At 35.5% G+C, this 22,789-nt stretch overlaps 1 protein-coding gene across 2 annotated transcripts in view; it reads right to left on the bottom strand.

The window, feature by feature from the left end:
* Positions 1 to 22,789, bottom strand: part of RFX3 (regulatory factor X3) — a gene marked incomplete at both ends in the record, with an annotated part of 249,349 nt that overhangs the window by 89,089 nt on the left and 137,471 nt on the right. For both annotated transcript variants that reach the window (XM_079706070.1, XM_079706071.1), the window contains one exon: positions 5,432 to 5,690. In XM_079706070.1, the coding sequence (XP_079562196.1) occupies positions 5,432 to 5,690 (259 nt within the window). The remainder of the gene's footprint in view (positions 1 to 5,431; positions 5,691 to 22,789) is intronic.

The following is a 22,789-nucleotide window of genomic DNA, read 5'->3' as shown; positions in this document are numbered from 1 at the left end:
CCTAATCTAGATTTTGGATGAAATAGAATCTAGCCATTTCTGGCATGTTGCAACACACCTGTGATTCTGAAATGCTGTTTCAGTATGAAATAGCTAAAAATTAAAATAACTCATTGTATTTTGCTTTAGAAGGGAATCCATCAGCTATGCTCAGGAGGAGCTGAAGGCCCCTGTCATTCTGCTTGTCTTAACCTTCTAGTTTATCAAGATTTCTAGGAGTAGAATGTCTTACAGCCTTAGCCATAAAATTACTGCCTCTAGATCTTATCAGCTTCAAGGCTGCAGCAGTGTGAAACTGACTGACAGCTGAATGGAATAAAGATGAAGCAATGGAGACTACGAGTCATTCAAAGTGCCATTTTATTAAGTGCTTTGAAAATGAGGTCCCAGAACCTTCAGTCAATTTAGGATTTAGTGCAGAAAGCAGAAGATTTGTGGTACTCTCTCTGAGGAGTCTTATCTGAGAGCTCAGGTTGGCCTAGGGAAAATGGGACACAGGAAAACAGAAAATACTAAGATCATAATGGACATACATACTTTTGCCAAAATAAGTGGAGAAAGTAGTTTTGCTTGACTTTCATTTTTAAATCATTCAGGCTAACTGTAAAACTAAGAAAATTATTTAAAATAGAAATTTATTATTTCTGTAATATGTAACATATAAAATAACTGTGATTTATGCATTTCTAACAAAAAATTTTTTCCATGCATATCTTTATATATGACAATTAAAGAGAAATTTTTGTCTTATGTGACTATGTTGCTTTTCTATCTCTATATAGCCATAACAAGTAATCCAACATTATTTTAACATTTTTTACCCTTTGGTAAGAAGAATGGGCAGTTCAGCTCCTTCTAATATAGCCATTTCCCCATAAATATAAAGAAGCCCTTCAAGTATTGATATAAAAAAATCTCTGACACACACCATTAGGTGGAAAAAAAAGCAAGATTCAGTATTTTTGTTACTATTCGTAAAAAAAAAAAAAATGCTAATGGGAGGGAAAGAGAGACATTCTGCTTGTACATTCAGAGAATATCTCCAGAGTGATACTCAAAGAACTTGATAACTTTGATTGCCTCTAAGGAGAACTGAGGAACAGGAGTGAGAGGGACACTGCATTATGCACTTTCTTTTATCTTTTGAATTGTGCAACTTAAGAATGTATAACTAATTCACATAAATAAATTCATAAAAACTTTACATGCAACCCAAGGATAAAGAAATAATAGCATCTACAATTCTTGAATGAATTCTTAACTTTCTATAAATTATATAAGATAGGCCAAACTTTTACTTATATAGCAGTAGATGGACATTGAAATTTTCCTCCAAACAACTGAAAAAATTACAGTATTTTTCATTAATCAAAAAAGGTAGAGATATGAACAATATAAGCTTCAACACATTTTCCTTGTGCCCTTTGGTGGGATCTAATTTTAGCAAAAGCCATTTAACATATATAATTACTAAATGTATATACAGAAAAGTAGAAAATTAGCTTTCATATCACAGTCTCAAAAATGATTAATGTAATCTAATTTAGTTAGTTTTCTTATCAAGAAGAAAAACAACTCCATAAATAACCATCTCATTAGAAGAATTCAAATGTTATTTTATGGAGGAATGAATAAATTAAGCTTCTTATAGCAAATTGCTTATTATTATATAGTCTGGTATAAGATAAACTATGTTGTGATAAATACAAAAATATCACTAACTACAATCACAAATTTTTGACTCTCAAATGCAAAATGTGTTCCAGTTCCAAAATTCTGAAATTCTAAAAAAAATATGGTTATATAAAAAATAATGAAGAAAAATAAATTAGAGTTTAAAATGAATAAAGACACATAAGGAAACACTATGGAGATGTATTTAGAAGGAAGATCAAGGCATAATGAGTTCAGATATGACTGTAGTCAACTCTTCTACCTTAATGTCCATGTTCTCCTGAAATGTTAACAATAAATAGATCCCTAGCATTAATTTAATGAAATGTAAAACGTTTATTTACTCAAGTAGTAACTTAGCTGAAGTCATACCCAGTGATGTTCCAATAAAAAATGTTACATAATCTTTTTGAAAATTCTTATTTAATACTATCAGCAGGAAATGTCTTTTAAATGTGTATAAGTTTATACTTATATTTAAATAAGTAAAAATATATATACATACATACATATTTAATAATTTATACACATGGACTCCATTGACCCAATAAAAGAGCACAGTAAAAGGAGAAAAAGTATTTTGACCAAATCTGAGTATTGGTAGTTTGTACCATAATATATTCATCAAATAAAATTTAATATGTTACCATAATAATCTTTTGAAAAATTCTGAAATTTCTATGTACCTTGAAAACTGAAACATTTTACAATGCATAGCAAAAATGAAATACTAAAACATGTTTATGTAAAATATTTTTTCACTTAAGGTTATAAAACTAAAGTAAATTATATGCTCAAATAAAAATTCTCCATTAATGTAAAGATCCTTCTATTATAAGAAAGATGGTTTTATATTGACTATTAGACTAGGTAACAAAATATTTCAAGCGCTGATCATTTATTTTTCTTAGTAGTGGCTTCAATTTCAAATCATCTCTTTTTACTGATTTATCCTGAGAAGTTGGTTTGCACATTGGAGTAAACCTCTTTGTGAAAGAAAGTTATTCCTAATAAATTTAAGTGAAAGTATTTCTATATAGACAGAGGTCAAATGTAAGAGAGAGCAAAGGCAATTATTCTGGGAACCAGAGCAGGAAACCTTGTTAACCAGGAACCGCGTAAAGGTATTAGGTTTGTGCTGTTCCCAAGCCCTCAAATTTAACTAGTTTCACATCAACTGAATTAACTGACTATACATTCCACTTATTACAGGCTCTTAAGGAACAGCCCAATTGACTACTACTGTCAGGAATTCTGGCAATAGTAGAGGCTACTCCTACCCAGTTAGCTGCATCAGGCATGATATGGGTGATAGGTTGAACACTAAAGAACAGTCAGAAAAACTGAATTTATATGGCACAGTCTGGCTCAACGTTTGGAAAGAAATGGCTTGCATCTCGACTAACAGGTTCTTAGAGACTGTGCTCATAGACATTCTTTGTATGGTTCTACAGTGAATGCAAAAGGTACATGAAAATAAGCAAATCTCCTTTAATGACATGGCACCTACCAAAAAATCTAGAGTTTTAGGAGCCTAAACAACTATAATACATAGCACAAATTTTCTAGCATTTGGCAAGAGGAGGATGGGAGGAAATCTTAAATAGGTGTCATAGCACTTAAACTTTGTTAACTTTACTATAGGAACAGATGTGAAACTGTGTACAGAATCACCACCTCACTGTGAATGAAGCAGATTAAGATCTTTAGCACGACTGAGGGGGGATCTAAATCAAATATGAACTGTGGTAATAAATGTAAGGTAATAATTACTAGCAGATGTATATTTAGATAATATGTATCTATCATATGTCACTATCATGTGCTTTGATGAGGACACCTTATGATTTTTCCATGCAAAAGTTCTCTCTTTATTTAACTTTTAAACTCCTTTTGCTAAAAAGGAAATTTTCTTGTAAAAATGAAAACAAAAAACCATCCTTAACAGAACCTTAAATATTAATGCCTTTTTAAAAGTGTGAATTAATATGTGCAACTGACACTAGGAATTGATTTTTTAAAAATAGTTTTCCCACTATTCTCAGCTGTTATAAGTCAGTTATTTTGTGTTAATTTACCAATTAATATAATAAAAATTGCACCAAATTTGTGTAACGGATAACTTAAGGAGTCATGTCATTTTTCACACTCTATACAGAAAAACAAACAAAAAAATCAAGCTATAAAATTCATCCTGCTAATGTTTGTACCTATATATACATGACCTGGAATAATCAATTTAGTTAACTCAGTGATAGCACTAGGAAATTTAGTAAACCCATATCTAGCTCATGAGGATGTTTAACAGATAGCTAAAATTCAATGTGAAGGCAAGTATCAGTGCCTGGGGAAGGTGAAGCAGGAGAGAGGTGGAGATGGAGCACTGGTAAGCCAGCATGAGAGAGGGTAGATGAAACGAAAGTGGGAAAGGACTCTTCCTCCCCATTTTTTCCAGTTTTCCTAAGGCCTTGGTAAGTGGCAAGTACTTCCCTTTCCACTGAAAATCACTTTCTGGATGGCCTGTATCAGGAGCATTATACAGTACTGGTACCTAATCTACCTCTTTTCCTTTTATGGTAAAGATACAGTTATTTTACATCTAGAATATTTTACAATTTGTTGGTAAATATTATGATTTTAAAGCTGAGAGGATATTAGGAAATCATTTAGTCTAACTAATCCCTTATTTTATTGACAGGGGAACTGAGGTCCAGAGAAGCTATGATTTAGTTTCTAATCTACATAAATATACTGCTGTGACTAAAAGGTTTAGAAATGCTGTATTTAGTGTTATCAAAAGCAAGAGAGAAATGGGCATTAGAAATGCTTCAAAAATACAAAGAAAAAATGACAAAAAAAGAACTCTCCAGTTAGAACGGTTAGTTATCTGTTCTGATGTTACCAGAAAATAGTGAATTAAAAATAAAGTGCTTGAAAAAATGGATTAGGGAAAAGATAATAAATGATGAAAGTATGAACACACGTAATCATTACAAACAGAAAAAAGTATATACAAAATACTTACCAAGTACCTATTATATCATGAAGAAAATCCACAAAATGAAAAATGTAAAGCCTCTCATATAATTATTTTCTACCCAATTTGTTTCTATTTCATTATAAGAACAAACTATATGGTAGGATTATGGAAAAGGGGTACAATGCACTTAATTCAAATCCCCAGGCCCCTTTTATATGAAACATCTAGAAAATCAATTCCATTTCTACTTTAGCTAGGTGGTTCTAAATGATTATTCTCCCTATGCTTAGTTGAGGTAAAAATGGAAAGGCCAGGTTACAGAGTTTGAGGATATCAAATTCTGCATAGGTTCTTATTACTATTTCTATTACAGCATTTTAGCACATTAAGATATCTTGCCTCAAAATAAATATATTTATTAAATATTAAAAACTTGAAAACTCAAATATGTAGTTATGTTCCTAAGATATTATTTGCTCATATCTATGATCAGAGCCAATATAAATGTTTTTCATTGGAATCACCTAGATCAGTGCTTCCCAAAGTGTCCCTCTGGTAGAATGCAAAATGACTTTACATATGGCATATGGGTAAACATTTTTAATTTTACTATTTAAGTATGGATTTTAACATACATTAGAAAAAATTACATACTAAAACTGCACAACACCTTGTTGCCCCAGCCCAGTGTTTTGGATTTTTTCTCTCTAAAGAGAAAAATGTACAATAGAGGCTATCAAGAACCTAAATTAAACAAATAAAAACTCAAATACTTACTGTCGCTGGGGAAGCCCGAGTGGTATGTGTCACTGAGTGACCAGAATTCTCCATTGAATTGCCAATCAGATAGGTTCCTCCAGAGCTGCTGATGAGTTGTCCTCCCGTGACGCCCATCTGAATCCCACCAGTGCCCACCATACTGTGGGATGAGACCACGGTAGTCACCTGTGCAGAACTCCCTTGAGTATCAAAGTAATTCCCTCCAGTGTTTTGGCTGTACATCTGCGTTTCTGTGTAAGGATAAGTTGTTGTTCGGCTTTAGAAGAAGAAGAAAAAAGAAAGAAATTTATTTATATCATCTTATTTATTTTTTCTAGTGTGAATATATGTTTAAAATATATCAGCTTAGCCTTTGGAACATGGTGAGTTTTTGTATTTTATATGAAACTTCATTCCCAGAAATAGTTGGGTTTATTTTCCAAACTAAAGGTACATTTCTTTATAAGTACCTTAACACTTTTCTGTACTTTAGAGCTTTTGCTTCTACTGGTGCCTACCTCCAGCATATAAATAAGCTCAGGTCTCTTCCCTCCAAGAAATTCTGCTGCGTGACTTCTTAAATTTCTTACAAAACTTCCTGCAAATCCCAGTTTTAGGAAAGCTGGGATCCAGAATGACTGGGGGCTGCAAGTCAGCTCCCCACACTACTTCACACTCCTGGGTGACTTGCAGTAAATCTCCATGACTAAGGTAGCTAGCATGGATCTTTTCCTCGCCACCATAAGGATCTTGAGCAAACATTTCACTTACCATGGACCCTAAATCCCAAACTCTTTCTTTTTCTTTACACTCAAGTTTCTCCTTGATGTGATGACTATGCCACCTCATATCCTCACTTTCCGCTTCCCAACAACTGCAGTCAAGCTTCTGCCCTTAGCCTTTCACTGAAAGTGCTTTTAATAAGGTCACTTGTGACCACATCTAAATACCAAGCTAAAAGGCTGCTGTCAGTCCTCATCTTTCTTGACCTATCTGCAGTACAATATTGTTGACCACGCCATGCTGCCCTTTCCCTCCTCGTTCTGTTCTGATTAAGCAGCTTGTTCGACTGATTTATTTTTAATATTCAATTGACTATAACTTACATTTTAACATAACTTTTATTTTTACTTGCAAGTAGTATAAGCCCACAAGAAGTTGCAAAAATAGTAAAGAGGTATAAAATACTTTATTTAAAAACTTAAATATCAAATTAAAATTCCCAGTTTTTTGGTCATTCTCTTCAACACCACATTCCAGAGCTAGGCAGTACTGACAATTTGGTGTAGATATTTGCAGACATTTTCTATGTGCAAGGTCTTTCTGTTTTAACCTCTCTTGTTCATTAGTTTCTATGACATTTTTTTTTACCTTTTACTTTTTTTAACCACTATGTTTCGAGAGCTTTTGGAGGCTCCATTTTTCTGGCACATTAAATACTGGTAATTTCTGAGGTCTCCATTTTCAGCTCTTATTTTTTTCTCACGTTTATTCAGACCATATACCTTTATCATATACTACATGCCCATATACATGCTCATAAGTTGATAGCTCCACTTTCTAGTTATACTTTAAGAGTTTTAAATCTAGGTTTCTAACAGCCACCTGGTTATCTCTGTTAGGGAACCCCATAATATATGGGAAGTCTCAAATGTAAAATTGAACATGTGCCTAAAAAGGAATTCTTTCTCTCTCTTGCTCTTTTTCTTATATTCCCCCTCTCAGCAGAGGGCAGCACCACAACCCTCAGCTTTGGAAATTACTGCTGACTTTCCGTGCTCAGATTGACATCAGTCACTAAATCCTACTAATTTTACCTTCTAAATAATTCTCCAATTCTCCTATCCATTCTTGTACTTACTTGCCTTAACTCATAATGTTCTCCATTATAACTGCCTTCTAATTAGTTTTCCTTCCTCTATTCGGGCTCTCTTCCAATCTATCTTCACTTTGCTGCCAGGGCAATTTTTCTAAAATGCAAATATGAAAATAAAGCTTTTCTTAAAAACCTTTCCATGATTCTCTCTTGCCTTCGGAAGTAATTCACAACCCTTGACCTGCCTTATAAGAACCATCAGAGCCGATGCCTGCATGATCTCTGGACTTGATACCAGTCATGTCTTCAAGTGCTTTCTTCGCTTACACCACACTGACCTTTTTGCTGGTCCCTGTAACGTGCCATCTTCTCTTGCTTCTCTGCTATATCTCCTGTTTTCCTCTGTCTAGAAGGCCTTTACATTTTTCTTCAGCTCTCTTCTTTTGTCTAAATCACCCTTAAACTCTCATTTTTCCGCACCCTTTGCCCTCTGTGGCCACTCCTCACAGGCCTGTTATGTTTTGTTCTCTGTACTTTCCTAACACCTTGTGCATACCTGAAATACAGCTCTCCATACACTGTTAATTTCCTCATGTATTCATACTCCCATGAAATTATGTTTTATTCCCATATGTACCCTCAACACTTAACACAGTTGCAGCTACACAGTGGGCACACTAACCAACAAGTAGAATATGATTCTGTTTGAAAGTACATTTGACATAATGGTGACTTCCATAAATTTCTAAAACATAAATCCTTCTTTTGTTTTGTTAAACCAAACAAATTGGTTAGCACAATTGAGAAATTGTGCTAAACTATTCCAAGATTTTTCTGTATTATTTAAAACAGGTCATTTTAACCCATTACAAATGAATTTGTAATGTAATTTCTAATGTAAATTTTAGTAAAATAATTAGAGTGCTCCAAAACTATTCCACACTGGGTAAAGTTACTGCTTTACAGATCTGCTTCACAGATCGACGTGCAAATTTTAGTTTGGGGTGGTGACAGAAACAACTCCATAGAGAACGTTTTCTTTATAGATAGAAAAATGCCATTTAAAATACACAGTTCTTCTCATTATTGTATTTCCCAGCTGGACACCTCATTTATGTATTTCTTTCATTATATATTTATTTAATAAAATAAAACAGCCATGTTGATTTCAAGTTTAGGTGAAAAGAAAAGTGAGGTCATTTTAATTTATGTCTGCTAAATATGATAATGACCCTATTTAGCTGTGTTTAAAATAACACAATCTGATGTTAGTATTTAAGTATAACCAAGTAAGGTGTACACATAGATACAGGGCAATAAATAAGTACTTTGACAGATGTAGGAAATGGTGCCAGCTTTCCTTTCCATAGTCCAAACAAAATGCTTAAGCATGCTCCCTAGTAGTAAGTTGATTTTATAAATAAATCATGTAATAATGGCTATTAATAGCTAATATTTACTGACCATTTACTACACAACAGGCACCATTTTATGTACTTTTCAGGGATTAACTCATTTAATCTTCATTACAACTTTCTGAGATGGATACTGTTATAATTTCTATTTCCACAGACAAGGTGAATACTTGAAGTTTGGATAGATTAAATAGCTTTATCCAAATCACACAGCTGGTAAAAAATGGATTTGGAATCTGCACTTAGCCCATGCTCTCAACCATTCTGTCACATAAAAAGAACTTAGCTTTTTACATATGTCAATGATATGTGTGAATGACTACAGAGGAACAGTCCCAAAAGCTGGTATAGGGAACATATGGACTTTCTGTTGTTATTTGGGAGTTCCTTACACCTTAGTTAACTGTTTACTAACACCCTACTACTCTCCTCCCTTACTCGGAATGGAATCTGCAGAAGATGTACTTGCAATGGTAAAGAAATAGAGATGGAAAAGGCAAGACTATTTTGGAGGATACTTACCATTGCACACTTAGATTTCAGAAGTTCTATGATCATGGAAGTTGCAACTCTATTATGAGAAACATTCCACGGGGTTTAAATCACTCCATCTTTGGGGTATGACTCCTTTATATAATTAGTCCTCAGTGAACAATAGTAATGTAAACAAATGCATCACAGATATATAAAATCTGTATCTAGAGCCCTCAAGTCAGCATAAAAATATGGCAGCAAAGAGCTTTGATTTTCATACTTCCCCCTAGTTGGAGATGATTCATTAGCTAAAATATAAGCAAAGAACAGGATAAGAGTGAAAGTTGCTAAAGAGTATGTCTAATCCATAAATTATGCTCATTACTCAATCATAACCCATGGGACTGAGGAGAAGCCTTGAATAAACACACACTGGGGTAAAGACTGGTAATTTCTAGGGGGAAAAAAGACACAATTATATGAGGAAATGAAGTGTCACAAATTGTTGCTGAATTTGTCTCTGACACTTATACACTTGCAGTGGGGAAGAGAGGAGACTTTTAAACACTGGATTGGGTAATAGAGGCAGATGATAATATCCTTAGTCATTGTTCTTCAAGGGTAAGAAGATAAGCATTAACGCATTTGTTGGAGGCCTGTCTGGAGCCAGAGCCAGAGTCAGGCACAGATAATTCCTAAACGTCTTTTCAGTTCTAAATGTTCTAAGCTCCTGAGTAAATACTGCAGAAATCTTGTTTAAAAAAAAAAAAGGCACCACCAACAAAAACAAACACTTCTTTCTTTATAGGTACTAGAAATAATAACTCTTTAATTCTGATACCTAGGATCAATTTGTCTTTCATACTGCTAGAATGAATACATATGAGATATCGTTTGCACACTATTTCCCCAGAAATTTCCAAGACATACATTTGAGAAAAGTACTCAATTTTTGGCATATCAGATTGAAAGCAGCTAACTATTTCCGCACTGTACATTACTGAAACAGCTAAATTCCCAAGCAATTCTGTGCACACTTGAAAGATGCTGCTGTGTTCCTTTTGTTTGTTCTTTATTGATTGCCTCAGACCGTTATGAAAATAATGTGTCACATTATTCTATAGCAGAAGAGAAATCTTTCCATTGTTCTGCATATGTATCCAGTAATGAATGTAAACACATAGATATGTGCATACTTGCTGACAGACGCTTCTTCATAGCTGACTCTATTATCAGGTTCTATGTAAATGTCAGGACTCTGATCCATTGAATTTAGTAAATTAGTGCTGTTTGCATCCCATCATGCCTTAGCATATACCTTGACTAAGCATGACCCTGAATATTCCCTGCTTGCTTATTCACTAGGATGATTATGTATGTCAATTTATTTTAGTTATAACCAATTTTTCTGTTTTCTTTATCTTCAGGTGTCTTATCCACAAGTCCCAATGTATAATATCTCTAAATTATGTGTTTTGTATTTTACCTAGGTCTTGAATATCCTCTCACCAATAAGCTAGTCAACTACAAAATCAAGCAATGGTATGAAAATGGCAAATTAAGAAAATAAAATACCTTGCAAATTTCACACCATAAAATTTATAATGAAGATAGAATATAGTAACGTTGATCATTATAATATCTTACATTGGTACAATGTTTTATTGCTTTCAGGCTACTCTGTACACATTCATTTTTTTTTTTTTTTTTTTGCGATACATGGGCCTCTCACTGTTGTGGCCTCTCTCGTTGTGGAGCACAGGCTCCGGACACGCAGGCTCAGGAGCCATGGCTCATGGGCCCAGCCGCTCCGCGGCATGTGGGATCTTCCCGGATCGGGGCACGAACCCACGTCCCCTGCATTGGCAGGCGGACTCTCAACCACTGCGCCACCAGGGAAGCCCTGTACACATTCTTTTAACAAATATTTACTGAGCATCTATTCTGGCACCTGGGAAAAAAGGAACATGACCTCTACAGTCATAAGGGCTGCATAATATAAGGGGCAGGTGGTCAAAAATAAAAAAGGAAATAAGATCATTAGACACTTCCTTAAATCTATGAAAGAGAAAAATAGAATATTAAAGTGTAATAAATGGGAGGGCGCATATTAGATCAACTAGTCAAGGAATGTTACCTCTGAAGAAGAGATATTTAGGTTGAAACTGAAGGATAAAAAGAAGTCAGTCCTATGGAAAACAGGAAGAAAAATATATCAGGAAGATATAGTGTGGCATGTGCAAAAGCCATGACACAGGAAAGATCCTGATATTTAGGAAGGAACTAGAAGTCTAGAATGGTTGGTTAAAATGAATAAGAAGGACATTAGAAACAAATGAGGTTTAAAAAGTAGATAAAAACTAAACATGTAAGTAGTGTAAACAAATTTTTTAAACTGTGGGTCATGATCCACAATTTAATGGGTCACACACAGTAGCACTAAAAAAAGAAAGAGACTATAGTAGACTAGACAACATCAGAATATATCACACCTAGTAAGGATAAGAATTATCTTGAGAAACTTTGTTTCTGTCATATGCATATATGGTATGTGTGTGCATGTGTATATTTATCTGAGTATAAAAATGTACATCTAATTTTCTCAATGTGGATGGTTGTTTAAAAAGCTTAAAGACATCATTATGGACTATGGCAAGACGTTTGGATGTTGTTTTAATCTGGGATAGGAGTTTAAGGAAGCTAAGGTACAGGGAGGTAAGGGAATGTTCCGGCCAGAGAAACAACCTAAAAAAAGGCCTGAGGTCAGAGAGGTAACAGGAAACCATGAGAAAAGGGAGTAGCAAACAGGGCACACTGCTACAGATAAGCCATGTAAGATGATTCTGAAACATGTTCATTAGATATAATGAGAGGAGGTAATCTTACTGTAAGGTGTTTCCATGTAGTGCTAGCAAATATATATCTGATTGGACTAGACTGAGGATATAAGTAACTAAAGGCAGCCAGAATGAATCAGTTTTAAATATTTTCAAAAAGTTTGGGAGCGAGGAGAATATGGGAACTGGGAGAACTGTTGTTAGACATAGTGGCAGCAGTGGCCAACAGCATTTGAGATGATTGTGGTCGTGTGGTGGCCTTATTGGACAACTTCTGGGGTGTGTTTTTCCCTTTGGTCTGGCTGCTAACAATCCTTGTACCTGTCTTTTTTCAGCTTGATTCTTCAGACTTCCTAGAAATTCTGAGTCACAAATATCTTTCAATAAATTCTTTGTTTTGCTTAAATAAGCCAGACTTGGTTTCTGCTGCTTGAAACCAAGAACTCTTAAACAGTTTTTCATTGTGAAGTTTTTATGGAGTCACCAAAGCCCTGCATAGAAGTAGCTAGATTATTTCTTCAACAAATTGCAGTCTTGTGGTATGTAATATCTGGTTGGCTAACATGCACTACTTTTTTGAGTTTTGACATAGATCATTTCTTGAATGCTCTAAGTCAAACTGAAGGCAGAAGGTACATCAGAGAGGTGATGTGTCCATTTTGTGCAAGACACCGAAGGGGAAAACAGTAATTCAGAAAGGAATTCAAGTGACCTAACATAAGAGACTATTACCTAAGAATAAAAAACAATAAATTAAATATAAAGTAATAAAATACTAGAATCACTAATGATACACTTGATTTAAATTCAGAAGACATACTTATTTCTGCTAATTTCAACTGCTAAAACAATAGATAAAAAATAAAAGCATTTATCGAGTTGTTGCCACAACAGCTACAGAGGAAATGCAAGAATGAATTATTAAAATGCAATAATAATCCTTGCAATAACTAATTGAGCTTTTTCATTCATATGTAGTATTTTTAATTATATATGTTGACAATGTACAGAGTACTGAAATCATAACTTTAAATTATCATTACATAAAGATATCTGGACATTTACACTTTACTGTGCATTTCAATTCTTCATTTGTATATTGTAAAGTAGTGGTTCTCACACTTTAGTGCACATCAGAACACCTGAAGGGTTTGTTAAGACACAGATTGCTAGGCTCCATTCCCTGAATTCCTGATTCAGTAGAACAGGGCTAGGGAATCAAAACTGTCATTTCTAACAAGGTTGGCGTTTCTCAGATGAGGTACATGCTGCTGATCTGCGGAACACACTTAGAGAACCACTGTACTAGAGGATAATAAAAATGTGAAGACCAACTTTCACAGGAGTAAGGAAAAAAAGTGTTATTTCACAACAATTAGTGCTTTTAGTTTATTTGAGTTTTTTAAAAAGTCAAAGTCCACAGTTACAAAAGAAGTTTTATATTCTGTGTCAGTTATCCATGAAAGCATTAACAAAATTTCTGTTCACTGCTATAATGGTTTTTGAAGCATACCAAAAAGATGCATATAATAAGTACATATACAGGTCATCTGCCCTGACAACAGAAGTCAGGGAAGTAGATATAGACTTAAATCAACTTTGGCAGGAATGACATCATAAAAGATTTTGATCCAGAGTTACTGGTCTAAATTTACAAATAAGAAAAACTGGGCTAGATCATATGGTAGTTCTATTTTTAATTTTTTGAAGCACTTCCATACTGTTTTTCATAATGCCTGTACTAACTTACATTCCCACCAATCGTGCACAAGAGTTTCTTTTTCTCCACATTCTCTCCAACACTTACTTCTTTTTTTTTTTTTTTTTTTTTTTTTTTGGCTGTACGCGGGCCTCTCTCTGCTGTGGCCTCTCCCATTGCGGAGCACAGGCTCCGGACGCGCAGGCTCAGCGGCCATGGCTCACGGGCCTAGCCGCTCTGCGGCATGTGGGATCTTCCCGGACCGGGGCACGAACCCGTGTCCCCTGCATCGGCAGGCGGACTCTTAACCACTGCGCCACCAGGGAAGCCCCCAACACTTACTTCTTATTCAGCCATTTGCAACAACATGGATGAACCTTGAGGGCATTATGCTAAGTGAAGTAAGTCAGATAGAGAAAGACAAGTATTGTATAATATCACTTATATGTGGAATATTAAAAATCAAACTCATTGGTGAAGCAAGTCAGAAAGAGAAAAACAAGTATCGTTTATTAATGCATATATGTAGAATCTAGAAAAATGGTACAGATGAACCTATTTGCAGGGCAGGAACAGAGACGCAGATGTAGAGAATGAACGTGTGGACACGGGGGCGGAGGGTCGTGGGGGGTGGGATGAATTGAGAAATTGGGATTGACATAAATACACTACCATGTGTAAAACAGATAGCTAGTGGGAACCTGCTGTATAGTGCAGGGAGCTCAGCTCAGTGCTCTGTGGTGACCTAGAGGGGTGGAATGGGGGTGGGGGTGGGGGGTGGGAGGGAGGTCCAAGAGGGAGGGGATATATGTATACATACAGCTGATTCACTTTGTTGTACAGCAGAAACTAACACAACATTGTAAAGCAACTATACCCCAATTTAAAAAAATCAAATTCATTGAAACAGAGAGCAGAATGGTGCAGGAGCTGGGAGGTGGGAGAAATGGGGAGATATTGGTCAAAGGGTACAAACTTTCAGTTACGAGATGAATAAGTTCTGGGGATCTAATGTACAGCTTAGTGACTATAGTTAATAATACTGTATTGTGTACTTGAAAAAAAAAGAAAGGAAGAACTGAGCAACCATATACATGCACATAAGCTCAAAAAAATTGTACTAGAAAAAAAAAACTGAAAAAAAAGGTGTGTTAATGCTATGGTAGCAGCATCTCAATTCAGTTCCATTCATTTTTCCTTGTATATTAAAAACTACCAGGTAATCTGCTCCTGTGTCTCACCTGTCATCAAATGCTATTCTTTATTCAATTCATTCAACACATACAGATTGAGCACCTATCATATACGACTGTTGTAGGTATGAGAGAGAGAATGGGGAGCAAACAAACAAGGTACTGGGCCCACATGACAGTTACATTCTAGTGGGGAAAAGACAGATATTAGATAAGTTAAAAGTAGATAGTAGAGAATGACAGATAGTCATAAGTGTTGTGGAAGAAATGTCTCTGTTAGAAACAATAAGGAAACTTAGGGCACAGAAAAACTGTTTGGCCAGTAATAAGACTGAGGAGGATCCAATAACAGAAGGAGAAAACAGAAGAATATAAAGTCAAAGAAGACAAAGAATCAAGGATAGAGTGGCTGACTAGTTGATTGCTACAGATTGAGAAAAGTTAATCTAGAAGAATGTCTATTATTAAATGTCTAGATTTAACAAATGGAGGTCTTCAATGACTTTGATAACAGCAACTTCATTGTAATGTGGAGAAAAAAGCCAGCTTGGAAGAGAATGAAGAATATGAGGTCAATCCTAAGAGGATTCACTATAAAGGAACAGAGAAACCAGGTACTTGTTAGAGATGGATATGTTGTCAAGTGGGACTTTCAAAAATGGATAAATGCAGCTAAAGCATGTGTGTATGTTGTTGAGGCCAACCCAGGTGCTAAGTCCAGGCAAACAGGTGGTATGCCCCATACCCAAAGTTAGGCACACTGCTGGACTCAGGCAGTTTGGGACCTCGGAGCATTCCCTGGAGGCAAGTCTATTCGTCTGACTCCTTCTGAGGGCCAGACTAAGATTTGTTGGATTTGTCCCCTCCAAAACTTTCTAGCCATTACAAATCTCAACCCTTGTGAACCAGCCTTCAACTCTGTATAGCTGGGGGATCTACAAGACTGTAGTCTCTTGTGAAGCACAATACAGTGTTTCCCAACCTTTTCCAATGCATACTCCCAAACAGAGAGTTCTCACTGTAGCTTCCAAATATTTGTTCAAGCAGAGATTTTTATAAGTTTAACCTCTTTTGCAGTTAGTTTTCTAAGAGTAACTATACTAAAAGTGAATATGTTTTTTCAGACAATACAAATAACCCCATTTCCTGCTCTCATTACACCCTCCCCATCCTGAACCTGACCTGGTTAGTAATTAATGTTTTTAACTATTAATCCCCATTTCACAAATTAGGAAATCTAGGTGCAAATGTGTTATTTGCCTGATGTTATACTGTAGTCAGTAGGAGAAATGATACTTGAAATTGGGTCTCTGAAGTTCATTTAAGAAAATAATACAGGTTGGTTCTAAACCTAAAAAAGCACATGTGGATTTCCTTCATTTTCACCTTAAAAAAAAAAAAAAAGAGGGAGGAGGAGAGGAAGAGAAAATTTTAAAGTCTAAACTTTTCCAAATGTTATCACGCAGAATTATTCTGGACATTATGCTACTGGATATGAAAATATCACAGAGCAAATTGCCCTTAATGTGCATCAATTAGTTCTACGAATGAGAAATATTAAAAAGGAATACAGCCAGGGCAGTCAAATAATAGCATTTTCTTCTGGAAGCTGTTTAACTATAACATTCGATGTTGAAAAATTAGTAAATATGGACTTTTCTATATATTTTATGAATATCCAAAGAACATACTATATTCACAAAATAAATTTAACTATAAAAGTATAAGACGGGATTAAAAAAACATACAATGATTCATACGAACAACAGACTCTTAGTCTTAAAGAGTCATCAGTCATTAAAAACCCCACGAGTTTATTATCTACAATAAGATATACAATAATACAATAGCATAATGTATAAAATTTACTAAAAATTTTTTTTGTGATTGGCCAACACTTCCCCCCAAACCTCCAAATAACTCATGATCAAAAGACCTCTACCTACAGATCACTGGAAAGGAACATGTGTTGAAGGTCAGAAAATATGAACTCTAAATACCACCTAACTAGAGGTACAAATTTTTACACCTCTCTGGGTCTCAGTTTACCCACCTGTAAAGTGGAAAGATTAGGATAAATGATCTCCACGACCTTCACAACTCTGATATTCTGAGAAGCCATATTTGAAAGCCTTCCATTACTCTAGGAGGCAGATTGAAAAACATATTGCTGTGATTTATGTCAGAGTGTTCTGCCTATGTTTTCTTCTAAGAGTTTTACAGTATCCAGGTTTACATTTAGGTCTTTAATTCATTTTGAGTTTATTTTTGTGCACGGTGTTAGGGAGTGATCTAATTTCATACTTTTACATGTAGCTGTCCAGTTTTCCCAGCACCACTTGTTGAAGAGACTCTCTTTTCTCCATTGTATATTCTTGCCTCCTTTGTTATAGATTAGGTGACCATGGGTGTGTGGGTTTATCTCTGGACTTTCTATCCAAAATAAACAAATGGAACCTAATTAAACTTAAGAGCTTTTGCACAGCAAAGGAAACCATAAACAAAACGAAAGACAACCCTCAGAATGGAAGAAAATATTTGCAAACGAAGCAACCAACAAGGGACTAATCTCCAGAATATACAAACAGCTCATGAAACTCAATACCAAAAAAACAAACAACCCAATCAAAAAATGGGCATAAGATCTAAATAGACATTTCTCCAAAGAAGACATACAGATGGCTAAAAAGCACATGAAAAGATGCTCAACATCATTAATTACTAGGGAAATACAAATCAAAACTACAATGAGGTATCACCTCAGATGGGTCAGAATGGCCATCATCAAAAAATCTACAAACAATAAATGCTGGAGAGGGTGTGGAGAAAAGAGAACCCTCCTACACTGTTGGTGGCAATGTAAACTGGTACAGCCACTGTGGAGAATGGTATTGAGGTTCCTTAAGAAACTAAAACTAGAGCTACCAAATGATCCAGCAATCCCACTCCTTAGCATATATCCAGAGAAAACCATAATTTGAAAAGATGTTCATTGCAGCACTATTTACAATAGCCAGGACATGGAAGCAATCTAAATGTCCATCAACAGAAGAATGGATAAAGAAGATGCAGTACACATATGCAATGGAATGTAAGCCATAAAAAAGAATGAAATAATGCCATTTGCAGCAATGTGGATAGACCTAGAGATCGTCATACTGAGTGAAGTCAGTCTAAGTCAGACAGAGAAAGACAAATATCACGAGATATTGCTTATATGTGGAATCTAAAAAAAGGGTACAAATAAAATTATCTAACAGAAATAGAGTTACAGATGTAGAAAACAAACTTATGGTTACCAGTGGGTAAGGAGGGGAGGGATAAATTGGAAGATTGGTATTGACATATACACACTACTATATATAAAATAGGTAACTAATAATGACCTACTATATATAGCACAGGGAACTCTACTCAATACTCTGTAATGGCCTATATGGTAAAAGAATCTAAAAAAGAGTGGATATATGTATATTTATAACTGATTCACTTTGCTGTACACCTGAAAAATAACACAACATTGTAAATCAACTATACTCCAATAAAAATTTTAAAAAAATAAATAAAATAAAATTGAATAACAACAAAAAATAAACCTAAAAAAAATATCCTTCCATTTTTGGAGATGAATGAAACAGGCTCTTCTCTAAATGCAGAGGACCTCAGTGCTCTTTTTTACACAAAATGGTAGTTCTGTCTCCAAGAGTTTTCTAAGTAATCAGCCATATACTTACTGAAATCCAAGCGGCAAGTGGATTCATTAACCAGATCCTACACTGATTTGAATGTATATATCAGTAGAAGCATAAAGAAAGTAGCCTCTTCATCTCAGTTAAAGAAATACCATACAACCATTTCTTCTAAGCAGAGAACATTTAAATGATAATAATAAAGCATAATTTTACCTGCAAAATCCTAAAACTTACTATTTCACTGAAAGACAAAACAGAAACTTGAAGAGTATCCCTATTAAGGTTTTTTATTAATTATTTAAAAAGCATATGGAAAGGATAATTGGATGGCTTCAGAAAACGCACTACCTATATGATTTTCAAATAAAGGTGAGTCCAATGGATTTTGAATAAATCTAGTCAATGTCAATATATTAATAATGTATCACCTCCTAAAGTATACCATGTGATGTTATTAAATATTATTCAGATAAGAGTTCTGTGGTCAGTTTTTAAAACACGACATTTCTTTCCTAGAGGATTTCTCGGAGCCTTTAAAAAACTAACAGAAATTTAGAGTCCGCAAAAGAAGTTCATGCAGTGTTTTCCTGCTTGTGAAACCACAGAACTTTTTAATGGGACATTTTATGAAACACAGTTTGGTAAATTCTCTATTGGGTTTGATGAGAAATCTGTAATTTAAACAGGAAGATTATGAGAATGCTTTCTACCAGTCAAGTCTTATTGCAATAGATACCCATTACAATGAACACCTTGACATTTTAAAACACTAATCATCTCTAAACAGCGGATAAGCTTCAAAGACCACTTGATATAAGAAAATCCTTTAAAATTAAAAAAGTTTTTTCAAAAAAGATTTCTTAATTTGGACAAGATATAGTATGATGTCTTTATTTCCACTTTGACTAATATGATAAAGGAATAAGTGGGGAAGTATGAGTCAAAAAAGGAGTGGGGGAAAGAAAAAAATCATTATTTAAAAAAATTGATTTCTCGGCTACATCAAGAAATTTCAATTGAATTGGATTCTCTCTACGTGGTATGCACTGTTTTCCAGCTGTTTTAATTACAATCTGGTAAATTACGAGATATCATAAATTGTAAGAATCCATAGCAATGGACAAGACTATGATCCAGCGCAGTAAAAAATATTCTTGGGAAAACTATTGCAAGGAAATACACAAATGTGGGCTCCTACAGAAGCAATGATAAGCAGGAACAAGAGTTACGTTACCTTCTCCCTTCAGTAGAAAGCTATTCTACTCTAACACACCACTATAAAGCAGTCTCAGTTGTTCTCTTGAAATACATCCTCACTCACTGACTCACACTGTTAAATCCTGTTATGCTACCAGTAACGTCCATAGTCATAGAGAGAACCAGTAAATACTTTAGTATTGTCAAATTATAATGATTACACATTTTCATAAGTGATGACACATATCTGTGAGGGCTATCAACACCTCTTGAGTGAGACCCCTTGCATTATGGCTACTTGGCATGGGGCTGCTGGTGACAGGAGCAACAGTGAACCAGTACTTACTAACCATGCACAGGCTGCAGGGCCATGTACTGGGTGCTTGAAAGTTCATGATAAAGATCAGCATCCCTATCTTCTGCGAGTTTCATTAGCAAAAAGCATTTATCATCACAAAGAAGTGGGAATTTCACTATGATCCAAGTCAGGGACCAAATACTGGTTGGCTATTAATTTACTATGGTGGAGCAGAAGAATATGAAATACTCTCTCCTAACACAGATGGAAGTGTATCAAATAAAAAGAGGGAGTATAAAGACTTTAAAATGAACTTTAGAGACAAAAATTGTACATAGTTAAATGTCAGCACTACAAAATTACAGAAAGATTGGAATAGCTTAAGCTGAAAATTCTTTTTTGGTTATATTTGAAAAAGATGTTCATAGTACTCTAGCTACTAAAATTTTGAGTGTAATTCATGGCAACACAATGTTTCTTTAGTAAATATGAAAATGGTGCTACAGAATCTTTAGTCAAAAGTTGTACTGAAATTGAAATTGTAATGAAAGGTTTTTAAAGATGCATCTTCTCTATCTTGACCAACGGTGCACATTTGTGACATAATTAGCTGGAGTTGAGGATGCAGTCTGGGCCCACACAGACTGGATCAAAACTAATTGGACTTTGTGGCAAATGAACTCATGACCTAGACCTCATTAGTCATGATCTAACCAACTGACTTCGCGGGCCATAGAAAATCCATGTTGGCATGAGATGTTTACTTTGAATTATTTCTGCACTTAAATGGAGCCTATAATTTTAAAGAGTCAACTTTAGAGATGCTGATTTTCTAAGGTTTTGTGAATGAATGAACTCACCAATCTCACATTTACCTATTATATGGAAGACCCTAATGTCAGCAGTGGGGTAGTTTTCAAAGGCACAAGTCAATATGCAGAATTCAGAACCATAAATAGGAGAGGAAAATGTAAAAAAAAAAAAACTAGAGCACATAATTGTACAGTGATAACTAATGTTTACTGAGTGTTTACAATTTCTCAGAAGCTACACAAAATACTTTTGATAAGCTATCTCCATATTTCATAAATGAAGAAAGTGAAGCAGGCTGTGTATCTTTCACAAAGTCACACACTAGTAATCACTCTCCTCTACCTTGGGTCAATGATAAATGACCATGATAGATACTATGGAGTTAACTCTCTCAACACCCATGCCAACTATCCTTTTCCCTTGCTGCCATCTACCATATAGACATGAAAGCTACAAACCTGCACTCCTAGATTCTTCTGCAGCTAGCTACTACTTTTTTTTTTTAATTAATTATTTTTGGCTGTGTTGGGTCTTCGTTGCTGCGCGCAGGCTTTCTCTAGCTGCGGTGAGAGGGGGCTACTCTTCGTTTCAGTGCGCGGGCTTTTTATTGCTGTGGCTTTTCCTGTTGTGGAGCATGGGCTCTAGGTGCTCGGGCTTCAGTAGTTGCAGCACGTGGGCTCACTAGTTGTGGCGCAGAGGCTTAGTTACTCTGTGGCATGTGGGATCTTCCCGGACCAGGGCTCAAACCTGTGTCCCCTGCACTGGCAGGCGGATTCTTAACCACTGCGCCACCACAGAAGTCCCCTAACTACTACTTTGTTACACAGTTATGGCCAATGAGATATAAGCAAAATGGAGCTGGGAGTTTCTGGGAAAGCCTGTGTGCGTGCGTGTGTGTGTGTGTGTGCGTGTGTGTACACACACGCACACACACACATATATATATGTACGTATATAGCATATATAACATATCCTCTTCTTGCACCTTCCCTCTTCTTACTGTCTGTAATACAGATGTGATGGCTGTAACCAAAGCAAATTTACTACTGTACCAGCAAATCTTGGCCCTGATATCCTTGAGCTGCTAAACTAATGTCAGCCACAGACTAAGAGGAAGTACAATTGTGGATGTATCTACAGGCTCATTTCCTGTCATCTTTGGGTAGCTTAGCACTAAGCTGGCTCAGCTGGTCTAAGTTAATCCTAATGGAAGAACAGGCTGATGGAACTGAGCTTCAGAGGCACCCACTCCTCCCTAGAAAAGAAAGCCATTTTTTTCTACTACATAACCAGTTAATGTCTACTGCCCTGATCCCTAGAAATATGTAGCATTCTGTGAGGCCAGAGATCTTCTACTGGAGCAATTTCCATGGTACAATCCAGTCTAACTAGAGGGATGTGATTTATGCCAGCTTGTAAGATTTTCTCCACTAAGGTTTATTTTATATTTGCACCACATGGTGCCAGTTATTTGCACAATATGCTACCTCTAGATTTCTTATTACCTGACAAAAATCAAAGTCCTAATTTGTTTAAACCTCTTTTTGTCAGATTTTCTTGGTTTCTTAGCTGACAGAATGCTGTAATAAATGTAAGATAAAATGTTATGGAATGGCAGAATGATAACTTAGCCCTCCAGTGGCATCTGGTAAGGCTTTACCTAGGATGTCTTTGAACTAGGAGAACACACTAGGTAGGAAATGGTACCTGCTTGAATAAAGGTAGAGTATATAATGACCTTACTCTGAGGTAGTTGTGACAGATCTACCACAGGCAAGGATGAAACGACAATACAATTCAGTGACCTCTAGCAGTGTCTAGAAACCCATTTATTTTCCCTGATAGCATAAAGGACCAAGTGGCAGGCATCCCTATTTTTTTTCCGGATAAATGCCAACAGGAGTTTGGATTTATGGTAGAGATTCCAGAAGCAGGCTCCAGG

The sequence above is a fragment of the Hyperoodon ampullatus genome, assembly GCF_949752795.1.
Source record: "Hyperoodon ampullatus genome assembly, chromosome: 6".
Lineage (NCBI taxonomy): Eukaryota > Metazoa > Chordata > Mammalia > Artiodactyla > Ziphiidae > Hyperoodon > Hyperoodon ampullatus.
The sequence above is the reverse complement of the archived record's forward strand: the minus strand, read 5'-3'. Positions and strand labels throughout refer to the sequence as shown.